At 35.2% G+C, this 14,897-nt stretch overlaps 5 protein-coding genes across 5 annotated transcripts; 4 read left to right on the plus strand and 1 right to left on the minus strand.

Moving 5' to 3' along the window:
• Positions 1-2,093: 2,093 nt before the first annotated feature.
• On the minus strand, positions 2,094-3,296 carry LOC108834918 (putative F-box protein At1g32420). Its single transcript, XM_018608231.1, has one exon. The coding sequence runs from the start codon at positions 3,294-3,296 to the stop codon at positions 2,094-2,096; it is 1,203 nt and encodes a 400-aa protein (XP_018463733.1).
• Positions 3,297-4,200: 904 nt separating this feature from the next.
• Positions 4,201-6,145, plus strand: LOC108834920 (bidirectional sugar transporter SWEET5-like). Its single transcript, XM_018608232.2, has 6 exons — positions 4,201-4,243; positions 4,340-4,376; positions 4,484-4,700; positions 5,523-5,684; positions 5,779-5,898; positions 6,002-6,145. Exons 1-6 carry the CDS (start codon positions 4,201-4,203, stop codon positions 6,143-6,145), a joined length of 723 nt encoding a protein of 240 aa, XP_018463734.1.
• Positions 6,146-6,943: 798 nt separating this feature from the next.
• LOC130495548 (uncharacterized) lies at positions 6,944-10,808 on the plus strand. The gene is made up of 7 exons (XM_056986958.1): positions 6,944-7,044; positions 7,134-7,241; positions 7,537-8,402; positions 8,567-8,571; positions 10,111-10,166; positions 10,208-10,395; positions 10,725-10,808. The coding sequence occupies exons 3-7, from the start codon at positions 7,539-7,541 to the stop codon at positions 10,806-10,808; spliced, it is 1,197 nt and encodes a 398-aa protein (XP_056842938.1). The 5' UTR covers positions 6,944-7,044; positions 7,134-7,241; positions 7,537-7,538.
• LOC108828877 (uncharacterized) lies at positions 9,673-11,679 on the plus strand. The gene is made up of 2 exons (XM_056990098.1): positions 9,673-9,980; positions 10,111-11,679. The coding sequence occupies exon 2, from the start codon at positions 10,955-10,957 to the stop codon at positions 11,552-11,554; it is 600 nt and encodes a 199-aa protein (XP_056846078.1). The 5' UTR covers positions 9,673-9,980; positions 10,111-10,954; the 3' UTR covers positions 11,555-11,679.
• A 2,151-nt stretch (positions 11,680-13,830) lies between these two features.
• LOC130495549 (uncharacterized protein At1g43920, Chloroplastic-like) lies at positions 13,831-14,344 on the plus strand. Its single transcript, XM_056986959.1, has 2 exons — positions 13,831-13,992; positions 14,060-14,344. The coding sequence occupies exons 1-2, from the start codon at positions 13,831-13,833 to the stop codon at positions 14,342-14,344; spliced, it is 447 nt and encodes a 148-aa protein (XP_056842939.1).
• The last annotated feature ends 553 nt before the right edge of the window (positions 14,345-14,897 follow it).

Genomic DNA, 14,897 nt, shown 5'->3' on the forward strand with positions numbered 1-14,897 from the left:
TTTAAAAAAACTTAACACAATAATAAGTATATATTTTGATTAAAAGTATTTGACATATATAAATATTTTGATGTTTGATTTAACTATTTTAAAACATAAATAATAATTTATTATGCTGATTTTATATTAATAAGACATAAACTAATAAGTATTTATAAGAAATGTATGCCCGCATGTGCGGGCAAAACACCTAGTATACTAGTATTTTGTAAAGTGATTTTTGCTTATGCGAGTTCTCGCGAAAGTTAGAGTGGTTAAACGCAAAAGTTAGAATGGTCAAACTCAGTGATATTATTAATAAAATTTTATACATGATTTATTATATAATAACATAACAACTTTTTACTAATAATATTAGATCTTTTAAAAATAAGATAATTTTTATATATTATGTTGTAATCTGTATCAATTTTTATATTATAAAAAGTAAAAATTTAAGATCTAAAATAATTTATAATTAAACATTAATCAACTAAAACATTTACATAAATATATCTTCTAAAATATTTTTAATATGTGCGTGTTTTTTAATTTTCAACACAATAATAGATATATGTATTTTAATGAAAAAAATCATATATAAATAATTTTGTATTGGTGACCATGCTGAAGAAACAAATTAAGGTACAATTCTTTGTTCCTTAAAATGTATACCAGTTATGTTGAATTTTTGATCAAATTATTGATAAAGTAGATCCCATTCTTTTTTTTCTAAATTCCTCGTGGAGAAATAAATTTATAAAGAAAAATATGCCTACAGGCAAAACACCTGGTTTACAATAATCAGCACCAAAATATTTGAGAAATATTTGGAATATTATGTTATGTATGGATCTAGTACAAAACTACAAATAAATTAAACAGTCCTACTTACAAGTTACAACTAACACACAAAAACAGTCATACTTACAACTAATACAACAAGTAGCACTTGGGAGTTAGGAAAAGACGTGGCACCATATAAGCATATAGTCCTCAATTATTGAATTCGTATACACCTTTTCTTGTTTTAGGATTTTCTAACAACATTTTAAAATAAAAATATTTTTCTTCCTCTTAACAATGGAGAAAAATAAAGAGTGAATTGGTTTAAAACACAAAAATAATGATGAAATTAGCAAAATACATATATATGATGCCACAAGTTTGCTCTCTAAAAGTAAACAGGTCCTACAAAAAAGGAATATTTATATGGATGTTCATGAAAAGATACGAATACTAATTGTCATATGTGATTTTGACATCAAACAATGAACCGCAAGATAATCCAACCTTTCCTCCAATCATCAAACTCCAAATGCTCTTATGATCCTGATGACTATAATTAAAAAAAAAATCCTAACATGTTCGAAAAGAAAATATATCTAAAGTAAAACTCAAAAGAAGAAAGAAAAGTTAAACTACCATTCAATGTTTAAGGAGGAATATATGTATACAAAGAGAGTGTATTCCACAACAGTAAATAGTGGACTCAAAGAAATTATGATCGGGGACACTAAGCTACAGACTCCATAGTCAGGGGCGAAGCTAGGAATTATTTTTAGTGGGTGCATTAGTTAAAAGAAAAATAAATGGTATAGTAGGTGTCGAACCTTGGATATCTATGGGTGCACATGAAGACTTTAACCATTTTAGCCAGCTAGAACTATAACTTTTACATACAAAATTTGTTAATATTGATAAAATTATGGGTGCACATGCACCCCCAACTCCTTTACTAGCTTCGCCACTGTCCATAGTCCATATGGTTTAAAAACATATGGCCACAATAGTAAATAGTTTGTGAAGTTACAAAGTCAGAGAGTTCATAACATATGCTAAAATATTTATTTGCTCTAGAGGAATTTCTACAACAAAATTCGAGTATTGTGAGATATTTGTACGTACTCTTTCGAATTTAATAGATACGAGAAATACAAATGGTTTGCTAGATGGATATGGTTTGTATATAAATTTGTGCTCGAAAAATAAATGTTGTTGTTAGATGTTTACCAAGAGTAAGATGCTATAATAATAACCAAAGCTTAAATTCAACTAAATCAAAATAGATACGTTACTATAGAAGATTTAAAGTAACAAGATGTTTCTATTAATTAATGCGTATAAGTAAGGTCCAACAAAGACATAGCATTCTCCTCCACATGGTCCGGGAAGCCAAAGATACGAACATCCTCCTTTTGTCCCTTGAAGGTGCTTTCCAGTTCAACTCTTCTAATTTTTTCTTGCTTCGGATCATAATACTCTGCGTATAATGGTTCAGCATGATCCAATCTCCTCGGCATTATCACAATCTCACCATTAAGAGTGACGCCAGCGATACGAGTGCTATCTCCTAAACTCTTTAATATAGAAGAAGACATGAATAAATCAATCTTACACCATCCTTGTTTCACAGCATGATCTTTAACCCACATATCTGCACTATGGTCGCTATAACGTATGCAGCCTAACTTCCCTTTGTAGTTTACCAAAGTCAAACTCCTAGACTGATCCGGCAGTTCTAAGTAATCAAATCTCTCTGACCTAAGGTCGAAGCTCAACAACAGATTCTCAGAATCATTAGGTTTTGGAATGTTATCATACCTTCCTACACTCGCTCTGAAATAGATTTTTCCGTTGATGCATACCCTAGTTGTCATTGTTGGAGATAAGAACGTTCCAAAGCTTTGAATAGTCCTCCACTGTTTCTTTGGATCTCCCAATGTGAAAACTTGATAAGATTCTTCAAAGGTATGTGCCGTTCTAATCATGCAAAACACTTTGTATTTATTCTCAACCGGATCATAACCGAAGAACCCGTCCATAAAGCACCCGGGTCTCTTTGGGTTGATCTCTGGTAATAAAACGGATTGTCTTGTTGTAGTGTTGTGTATTAGAAACTGACTTGATCTTGTTAAACAACAGATTAATCCACGGATATATTGATACATAATCTTGTAATTTAATATACCATGGAGTAATGCGTGACCGTCTTGTTCCGCAGGTACTGATTCTTTGTATGTGTTTAGAGGGTAACTAGACAAAGAGATTACCGAAGATTCAAGTATCCGACGATCAAAGATGACGTGTAGACGTGGCTTAGCCAAAGCCCAAGTCATGATCGAGTTGGTGATAAGAGATGACCACTGCTTAGATACACATTGGAACCTCGCAAGTGACTTCACCGGGAGTCTCGGGAGTATATCCTTGATTAGATCAAAAGGGATGTGGATACCGTCTTTCTTTTCTATGGTGGATATCTGGCTGTGATATTGTAGTTTTGGAGATAGTGAGATCTTCTTCTGTTGGCTCTTCATGGTGCCTGGTTTGTCTTTTGTGGATCTTAAATAAACGAGGAGAGTACAATATATATACACAGTATATGAAGAGAACAAAACCTGTTACCACTAGGTTCATGACTTTCCTTTTTAACAAACTTTTGTTGAACTACATGAATTTTTTTTTTCTTTGTTATATAATTCTGTTGGAGATTCTAATACGTAAAGGAAAAACAAGAGTTTGCAAGCAGTATAGTTTTATGATCGACTATAGGTTATAAAAACTCAATCTACAAAAAAAGGGAAAATCATCGAACCAATAGCAAAAAAAAAAACCAACAATGAGATTTTCGAGTGTACTATTATCTTCTCAAATTTTAAATAATTTATAAATATAAAGAGAAACAAAAGGCTTGAAATGAAATTTTTAGCTTTAACAGTAAATCATGTTGTTAATATGATTGGAAAGTTGAGAAAGAATATTTTGTTTTTGTTGACCGAAAAGAGTATATACATACTTGGAATTAAATATTCTCTTTGCTGATAAATAAGTAATGTGTGGTAAGAAGAGCCGGATGTTTCTCAGGCATGGGGGTACGAGCGGAGTCGACGGCTTTCCTAGTTCATATATTCAACACGTGTTACGCATTTGTTAGTCTATCCAGATTCTACTGCTATTAAACTCCAAACTTTCTTCTTGTTGATAAAACGTAAACCAAAAATAATCCAAATACTGGAAAAAACAAAAAAAGGATTGTTTCATCAAATCAAACCTAACCTATCACATAGCAGAAACAAGAAGACAAAACTGTAAAGAAATATATTTTATATATATAGAAAGAAGAATCAAATTAATTAATCTAATATTCTTTTTCTCTAGAAATCTATAAGATCTTTGAGAAAAATTATAAAAACACGAAAATTCGTCGAGATACATAGCAACATGACGGACACCAACACAGCCAGGACGATCGTCGGAATCATCGGTAAGTCCTCAAAATTGAACAAACATACAAATTATGTCACTCAACAACACAAAACGTTGCTAATCAATGATTCTTTTTTCTTTTGGTTATGTTAAGGAAACGTGATCGCCTTCGGCATGTACTCCGCTCCAATGTAAGATATATAACATATTAGATATTCTGTTGTTTGTAAAATGATGTTAAATTAAGATCTTAAATTAATGCATGCGATAATATATGTATATTTGTTCAATTATGCAGACCAACGATGGTGAAGATATGGAAGATGAAATCGGTGTCAGAGTTTAAGCCAGATCCATACTTAGCTACAGTTTTAAACTGCATGATGTGGGCCTTTTACGGACTTCCTTTTATTACACCCAATAATATCCTCCTCATCACCAATAATGGAGTTGGTCTTGTCATGGCACTCGTGTATGTCATCATCTTCTTCATCTTTGCTACCTCGCCTGTCCGCGTAAGTATCTAAACCCCCAATATGGATAACCTGCACAATATTTTAACCATGGCCTAATCTGAGATATATGAGGCTATAAATATTCTTAGGTTCATCTTAATAATTCTTTTTTGATAATTTAAAGGTCGTACATATATAAAAGTTTTTAAAAATAAAAGACAAGAGAAACTATGAGAAGATTACTTGTTATTTACATCATTGTACGTACAAAGGTTATGTACACAAGTCTCGACAGAGACAGACACATATCTTCTCGTCCTTGTCTCTAACTATTGTAACAACAATATTCTCTCCAATATACTCTCCAAAGTATGTATCGGTTCTAGACTTCTAGAATCTTAACACTCCCCCTCAAGTTGGAGTGTGTGGATTGCATACTCCGAATTTGGACAACAAGTAATAAAATGTAGAGCTTCTCAAGGTCTTTGTTAGAATATCCGCCAACTGTTCGTTCGTTCTAACACGTATCGTAGCTATCAGTTTGTCTTGAATTGCATCTCTCACACTCTCACACTGTACAATCCTTTTCTATATGCTTTATACACTCGTGGAAGACCGGGTTTGCTGCAACATAGATGACTGACTTGCTATCACAATATAACTCTATCGGCCCTTCATGTTTTACTCCAAGATCAGCAAGCAACCTCTTCAACCACTTGAGTTCCTTCGACGCATCCGACATTGCCCTTCACAAAATTTGGAGTCCAATCGAATGATTTATCCAGCTGTATCCAAACTCGATCTTAACTGTAGCTATGAAAAATCTCTAAAAAGTATGGTTTCTGAAATGCGAATTTGATGAAATTTTATTTTATATAACAGAAAAAGATCACAATAGCTATGGTGATTGAGGTGATATTGATGGCTGTGGTGGTCTTCTGCACATTGTATTTTTTGCATACAACAAAAAAGAGATCTATGCTTGTTGGGATCTTATGCGTTATTTTCAATGTTATCATGTATGTTTCTCCTTTAACAGCCATGGTATGCTAGTCTTCTTTCTCATTACTATATCCATTGTTTTTTTTTTTTTTTCTTGTTGTCTTCTGAACTAATGTGTTTCATTAATGTGGAACAGAGACTTGTGATAAAGAAAAAGAGCGTGAAGTGTATGCCGTTCTTCGTGTCTTTAGCCGACTTCATGAACGGAGCCATTTGGCTCGCTTATGCATGTCTTAGATTTGACCTCTATATTTTGGTAAACTTCCATTTTCACCTCTTTAATGAATTCAACCCAATCGATATATCGTTTTGTATGTTACTAAAAAGCGGTGATATGTTGATTTGTTTCATGAAAACAGATCCCAAATGTTCTTGGATGCCTATCAGGAATAATACAATTAATAATATATGCACTTTACTATAAGACAACTAACTGGGAAGACGATGATGAAGATAAAGAAAATAGCAATTCGAATGCTGAAATCGAGCCTTCCCAAGCTTGATAATTGCAGGCTACGGATTGGACTTCCACATTTGTTTTCTGTTTTACAAGAAGTGCGATCATCGAGTGGTGAGACCAGCTTCATCGTTAAGTTTAGTATCAGAAGAAATGCCAACGAAAAGACAAAAAAAATGAAGAGGAGGAACCCTTGAAGTTAAACGTTTCTTGAGTAGGAAGAAAAATATGGGTTTCACTTCGTTTTTGGTTGAACTTGAAATGATTATAACTTTGACAAGTTGAATCCTATGCAATTTTTCTTACAATACAATTAGATTGTTGTTTTTTACAAAAAAAAAGTAGATTATTGTATAACATTTTTTGAAAAAAAATCGTCCATTACGGTTTGATGTTTAAGATCACAGTAAAAAACAAACAGAGGTTCTCTTGTTTTATATGAAGGAGAACACAATATATATATGAAGAGAAAACAAAACCTATTACCACTAGGTTTATGACTTTCCGTTTTTAACAAAATTTTGTTGAGCTCCATGACTTTTCCTTTTTTTCTTTGTTGTAATTATGTTGGAGATTCTGATACGTAAAGGAAACACAAGAGTTTAGAAGCAGTATATTGATCGGCTATAGGTTTAAAAAAGAGAAAATTGGAAAATAAAGACACATTTTTTGGAGGTTTGTCACAATAGGATTTGTTGAAAATTTTTTAGGTAAGTAGGATTTATCTTTTCTTTAATACCATATTGCCCTTTAATTTTCGATTTTCTACTTTTTTACTGAGTTAAGAAAATAAAAACAATAAAACATAAAAAAATCAAAACATTTAAAACAGAAAGTAAAAAAGAAAAAAGAAACAAAAGTCGATTAGGGTATCGACTATTACTCTCCTCGTCTTCTCCGCCGAAAGGATAAGCTCTCCCATGGCGATTTCAATGGCGATTTCTGGTAAGAACAAAGCCAAATCGTTTCTTCACTCTTTCACTTTTATTTTTTGTCTCTAATCTCGTAATTGTGTTCTTTGTCTTTGTTATCAGTTACAGATTGAAGAATTGGGGATTTGTTCTTACTCAACGAAAACCTCGGTGGCTCTCCTTCCTCTTCTACCATCAATTTCATCACCATCTCACGTTTCTAAACATTAGGTTTGTGATTACTTGTTCTGATTCTCTTAAACTTTGATTTTTGGTTGTGGGTTTGTCTATTTCGTAGTTGTTGTTGTGGTTGTCGATGTTTGATGAAGAGACCACAATAATTTCGACATCATTATTCTTTGGGTCTTTTTGATTTTACTTAATTTCTTTTGAAATGTGATTTGTTTTTGTAATATCAATAACATCGATTTTACTCTTTGATAGAGATTCTAACTTGTCGTATATGGTGATGAAATTGTTCTTTGTTTGTTTGTGCTCTGGTTACAATTTTTTTCTTTGATTGTAGGTATGTCTCAAGAGTTACCAAAACGCCTTTTTAAGCCGGGTGAGGAGACTCAAGTCAGTCAGATCAATAACAACTGCAGGATGGTACTGTATCTCAAAAGGTTGGAGGAATGGCTGCCAAAGGAGTTGAACGAAGTGAAGAAAGATCGGGTTTTTGCTCCGATTTTCAAGTTGCACGAGAATGGTTTGGGTTACTCGGCGAGGGTGATACACAGTTTCTTGTGTAGGGAGCTCGTGACTTACAAAACACATGAGCTTTGGTTTGTCTTTGCGAGGAGAGCACTCCGGTTTTCGTTGATGGAGTACCATGCTGTTACCGGGCTTGAGTGTGATGCTAGTCTCTCCCTTAAGGAGCCGGTTGACTGGGAAGATGATGGTGGTTTCTGGAGCTTAGTCATTAAGAGTAATAAAGGAATTTCTATGTTGGAGTTATGGAATAAACACAGGTTAGCTGTTAAGAAGTGGAGTAATGCTGATCGAATTAGGCTGGTGTATCTTTGCATCATTGTGTGTATGGTTTGCGCGAGAGATCAGAAGGCAAATATCCCCATCAAGTACATCAAGTTGGTCATGGATCTTGAGAAGGTCCGAAAGTACCCTTGGGGAGTTGCTTCTTTCGACCTTCTATGCGAGTCAATAGGTAAAACACGAGACAACTTGAAGGAGAAGACTACGAGTTACGTGTTAGATGGCTTCTCCTACGCTCTTCAGATTTGGGCAATGGAAGCAATTCCAAAAATTGGAAAGCTCTGTGGAAGAAAACTGAACAAAAGTTTTAAGAACGGTCCTAGATGCGTAAACTGGATGGGAGCTGCAAAGATTTCATACCAGGAGCTCATTCATTTGGAGAACATCTTCACACCCACGGTAATTATGTTTTTTTTTTTTAACTTCATCCGGTTTGACTCGCACCATCAACTCTTATTCAATCTTATTTACCTTTCTTGTGTAGGATGAGCTCTATCCACTACAAAAAAAGTTCACATTGATAGCACATTGTTATAGCACGTTTTACTGAACTGCTGTCGTAGATGAGGTTACAATTTTTGTACTCTATAATAGCATTAGATAAGCGCTATCATAGAGTGAAAAATAAAATAGCACTTAATTAGTGCTATTTTAAAAATTAATTGACTGGAAAGATAAAGTTACTGATCCCGCCAATACTTAGCGAAAAGTTATACTTAAGCGCCAAAAATAATATTTAAGCGGCTTCAGTATCACTATCAAAAACGTATAATAGCATTTTTCTAACGCTAAGAAAAGCTATGTGAACCCTAAACCCTAAACATAGTTTTAAACCCTTAAAACTCTAACTTTTTCATATTATAACTTCAAATCTTAAAATTAAATTCAAAATCTAATATTTTTATCTTAAACTTTAATTTCCTAAACACAAATATAAAGACTTCAATTAAACTCTTTTATATCTGAACACAATTTGTAATTTTCAAAATTCTTTAATTAATTTTATAACTTTAAATTCATTTTAACATTTATAACCCCAAAACTAAAAAAAAAATTCTAAACCGTATATCTAAACTCCACACTTTATTCCCCAAATACACTTCAAACCCTATGTTTCATATCTTAAATTCCTACCTTAAACTATGAATCCAAAACATACCCTAAATCATATACCTTAAATGCATACTAAAAACCTTAGAACTCTAATTTTTAAATACCCAAATCTTATTGCTGTAGTATATGTAAAATTAACATTCAAACTTAATATTTAAAACTTTCAAGCCTTATACCCCAAATTCAAACCCTAAACCAAACACTTCAAACCTTTTATCATAAAACACTAAACTTTATTTCTAAATCTTATATCATAAAACAATAAATTTATTTTAAATTTCAAATCTCATATATTCTAACCCTAATTATTTTCTAACTCTTACTAACAAAAGTAACAAAATATTTAAAACAGGATAAAAATAGAAAGCTTGCTTCTGATTGGTCAAAGCACAAAGGGAAGGATTGGCTTTGATTAGTCATCCACCGTTGATATGAAAAATCGTACGGCCACTAAATAGTCAATTCTTTTTATTTTCCTCCTCTTCTTTAATCATTTCAATATACAAATAATATGATAAAGTGAAATGTTGAGATTGGTTAATATCTGATGACAAAGATAGCTATTTTTAACCATTGATTATTTTGATCCAATGGATGTAATTCAATTTGCTCCTTGTCCAATCATTTTCTTTTGGTCTTCCTCTCACTCTCACGTTTCTCTCTGCTCCTCTCTCTATTGAGATTTCATTTCATCATTCTACTCTTCTTCTTTCTTCACCATAGCAATCCTCATTCTACAAACACAAACCATTATCACTGTCACCTCCGCCCGAAGCCACCATCACATCCGCCACCTCCTCCTCCTTGTTCTCCACCTTCGCGGACCACAATCGCATCCTCCTCCTCCTTGTTCCTCAACCACAAGTGACCATCTTCTACACTACCACCACTACTTCTGCCTCAATCGCATCCTCCTTCTCCTTCTTCCTCTACCACTACCATTACTCTTTTACCTTCTCAAATCTCAAAGATTTTTGTTTCACATTTTTTTCAGATCTAGATTCGTGAATGGAGATGACGCTGGTGAGACTGGAGATGACGACGACAGAGGTCTCAAACAAACGTAAATAGGCATACGAATCTGGGAGGAGGCACGGAAGCTGCAGATGAAGACGTCTCCGGTCAAGGCTGGAAGAGGAGGAGGCACAAGGCTCATGAAGGAGGCGAGGCGGCAGCTGCGTCGAAGGAGGCGCACGGAAGCTGTAGTGGGGGAGACCCTGAGGCTGGAAGCAGAGACGACGGCGTCTCCGGTCAAGGATGGAGAAGGCCAGGCGCACTGGTTGAGGAGGCACACATGGAAGAAGCGCACATGGAGAAGGGCGGCTGGAGTTTTTTTTTTAAGGGTTTTCCGGTTTAGTGTAAACCGAATTGGATAAACTGTTGTGGTTTACTTTATTTTTTATTTTTCTGGTTTAGTTTTGTAAACCGAAATTTATTTATCAAAATATTTTATTTTATTTTTAATTATAAAAAATGGGTTCAATTTTAATTATTTTAATTTAGTTTATTTATTTATTTTAGAATGACCTATCATGGCACGAAATATGAACTATTATTTAATTTAATAATAACATTCAAATATTGCTATTGTATCTCTATTTTTTGTAGCGTTACGAAAATGGTATCGTAGAAGGGATACCTATGATTGCTGCCGCATACATAGCATTTGGTAAAACGCTATCAAACCCCTAACATAGCATAAAACCCGCGCTAACAATGGACATATTTCTTGTAGTGATCCATACATCTCGTGGACAGGCAATTGTGATGAAGTTGATAGTATAACTTTTCTGAGAGAAGATGAGGTGGAGGATGATAGAATCAAGGTTCTCAAGAGGATGATAATGGCTAACCATGACTTCAGTGATCATACTTGGGAGTATGAAGAGACAATAGTCTTTTCATTTGGGCTTGATGACAAAGAAGTTGGGAGCGATCAAGCAGGTGGGAGCGATGATGGTGAAGCTGGGAGCTATGAATCAGGTGGGAGCGATGATGATTTTCGAACTCCAAAAGGATCAGCAAACATAGGCTCCAGAGCTACAAAGGGAAAGAAGAGGCTTCCGGATCGTGGAATGGAAAAAAGGAAGCAGAAGGTTCTACATACTAGAGCACAACAGGCTCCGTTTGATGAAGATATGAAGGAGTTTGTGGCAAACTTGTTTCAGCAGAATTTTGCTGCGATGGAGCAGAGGCTAGAGAAACAGATGGGTGAAAGGTTTGAGGAAATAAAGTCTGAGCTTAAAGTTCTACGTAGGGATTCAAGCGTGGAAGTTGAGCCATCTGCGAGCAAGCCATCGCCTAGCAACCCATCGCCTAACAAGCCAGCGTCTAGCAACCCACAGCCTAGCAAGCCAGCGTCTAGCAACCCACAGCCTAGCAAGCCAGCGTCTAGCAACCCACCGAGGAGGTCCAACCGCTTGGTAAAGAACCACTAGTCTCCATAACTCTCTGAAATGTCTCTTAACTTGTTGTATTGTTATTTTTTCTGTTTTTCGGCCTTGTGATGTGTTTTGCATTGTCTCGTTTTGAAAGTGTGTTTGGTTTGTAAGTGTTAATTATGTATCGGCATTATGATGTGTATTTTGTTATGTGAACTGTGTGTGAGATAATTATGATGTGTATTTGAATCATGTTTTTTATGAATAGCTTGTGTATATAGAATCTGTTTTCCTTATTAATTGGTTGTTCATTGCTTGAATTCACAGGATGAGAATTTCAGTCAAGCGGATGATATGGACGAACCAATAGGTACGCAAGGCCTTGATGGGCTTTCTCAAGCCTCGTTCGTACCCGATATTGATCCATCACAGACCAATAACGACAAGGATGCAAGTGATTGGTGGACTCCAATGACTACTGTCCGAAAACTACCAAAAGGGGGATCAAAGCAAGAAAATGCAGCTCCAACATCGGCAAAGTGGGATAGATGGTGTAGAGAACCAAGCAGGAAGCTTCAGCTTAGTGACTCACCAATGGCAGATGATGGTTCTCCACAGGCGTCATTGTATTATTTCACCGAAGAATCGTGGGATCGATTCACCCAATGGTCTATGAACCCAACAGCTTTGAGGATTGGTCCCTCTGTCTTTAATTTGACCGTCGCTCAGAGAATAGTTTGTGCTGGCAAATGGCTTGGAAACGAGGTATTAATTTTGTTATACATGTTGGAATGGTTGTATATTTGTAACATATATTTGATTGTGCATTGGTTAATTGTCCTTATGCATTGGTTAATTGTCTAGGAAATGGATGCGATGATGTATATATGGCGAGAGAAGACATCTTTGAGGCGCTGGAATATAGACCGAGTTGCTTTCATGAACGCCATGTTCTGCCTCCAGGTCGAGAATGAATACCAGAAGTGTAGAGACGACAAAAGAGGCTACGTAGTACCCAATCTTCTTCTTGCTTATGGGAGAGGAGAGCTTCCATCTCATGGGCGGACTAATAAAGTCTGGGGTGTCGATGTCGATCGTCTCTACTTTCCTCTGTTTGTAAATGGTAATTATCCATGTTTCCTCTACACGTCTCAATTATGCAAGGATTTTTTTAACATAATAAGTTCTGTGCGTCGCAGGTAATCATTGGGTCTCTGTATGCGTCAACATGATTGAGAAGAAAGTGGAAGTCTATGATTGCGGTCGGGGAAGGAATAGGCAATACGTAGAAAAGTTTGCTACTATGATTCCTAGAATTGTGAAGGCCGTGGGTCCATCTAAGAGCAAGCTACTCCTGTCATCATATTCGATTGTAGATATGCCTATGCAGACAAGGTTGAACAAGTCTTGTGCTGATTGCGGGGCATACGCACTCAAACACTTGGAGTGCATCCTTCTTGGTCTCGACATCAGTTTAGTGGAGGACGGAATAATGCCTGGTTGCCGACAGAAGATTGCTTATGATATATGGGAGGCTGCTCATGATCCCATTTTAATCCAGCTTATGGCACAACATATTCCTTCGGAGTTTGAGTCTTCTGCTTCTTATGATCTTGAAGAAGACTGATTATGTGTGTTTGTTTTAGTTTTACTAGGAATGTTGTGACATAACTTTATTTTAGAGTTTTCTAGGAATTATGTGACATGAAACTATTTAAGTTGGCTATTTATTTCTGACAATACTCTGTTTTAGGGTTTTCTAGGAATTATTTTGAGAGTTCTCCAAATACCCTAAACCACTAAACTCTATTATAATACATACTAAACCTCTAATCTTTACCCTAAACCCTAAACAAACCCTAAACCACGAAACTTAGAAACGAACCCCTAAGCCGTAAACATATTAGAGTTAACCCTTAACGAACTCAATCTTTACCATAAACCGTAATCGAACCCTAAATGAACCCTATATGATCCCTATACATAAGAAGCTTTTAGTCTAAACTCTTATAATTTGTGTTGAGAATGACATGTATTTGTTTCATAATTCCATTTGTAGTTCTTATAGCCACTAATAAAATATTATTTTGTTTCAGGTATAAACACTACTTTAGTGGATATATGGTGAAAGTACATACCCTAACTAATCCCTAAACGAACCCCTAAATCGTTTTTCATGATATTTAACAGATCTGCCTCAGGTATAAAACATGTATTCTACCTAGTAAAACGATGTCGTTTTTTATTATTTTTTTGACCTAATCCTCTTTCTTCCTCATTCTTTCACGACAGAGAGAAACCAAGGGGAGAAAACTTGGGCGATCAACTCAATCATGTCTTCGGTCGGTTCTTCTTTGAATTCAAGCAATCGACAAACCAACGAAAGAGGAATTCCGACAAGATGCAATTGCGGCAAGGCAGTGGATCGTTTCACTTCAAACACTGTCAAAAATCCGGGAAGATTGTTCCATTGTTGTCCGATGGGATCTGAGAAGGTTAGTCTCTATTCATATAACCGTGTCCTTGCTCCAATCTAACTGTTTGTTGTTGTTAATCATGAAGGACAAAACACACTTGTTCAAATGGACTGATATATCAGTTGTTGAAGAAATTGAAGATTTTCGGGATCTGTTTGACGTGCTGCTCGTGGACAATTCCGAGTTTCATAAATCAATGACAGCTTCTGAGACCATCCTGAAACGCCATACGAGTAGAGTTGAAGAAATGGAAGAAGCAATTGCTCGTTGTGAAGAAAATTCCATGGAGTGCATTAGAGAGTTAAGGGTCATCAAAGCTGTGTTTGTGTGTTGTTTTGTTATGGTCTTCATGTACCTTACATTTGCATGATGCTCAGTTTGTTGTTCTGTTTTTCCAAATAAATGTAAAACTATGTTCTTTGGTGTTTCTTGGTGATTTGCAATAGGAAGATCGATTTGTCTCAACAATGTTTTAACCTGTCAATAGGAAGATCGATTTGTCTCAACAATGTATTAAAACAAAAAGCAAATAACAGAGAACTCTTTCTTGTTCCTCAGAACTTCTCAGAAATTTTAAAATCACATGTTCCTCTCTTGTGTCCCTCCATACCACACCGGCTGCACTTATGCTTTTTCTTCTTTGTCGATCCTTGAGAAGATCTAATCTTGTCTTCTACAGTTTCCACTACAACAAATATGGCTTTTCATAGCATACAGATAACGCTATTAAATGGTATTCATAGCGGTTTTATAAATGCTATAAAATAAGACGCTATAATAGAGTACCTATATACAATAGCGTTTTAGTATGCCGCTATCATAGAATAACCTTTCATAGCATAATTATTTTGATGTGGTGCAGTTATTTATTACACATTATCCATGCTATAGAAAATTATAGAACAACTGTTCTTATATGCTGT

Source organism: Raphanus sativus, chromosome 6 (genome assembly GCF_000801105.2).
Source record: "Raphanus sativus cultivar WK10039 chromosome 6, ASM80110v3, whole genome shotgun sequence".
NCBI lineage: Eukaryota > Viridiplantae > Streptophyta > Magnoliopsida > Brassicales > Brassicaceae > Raphanus > Raphanus sativus.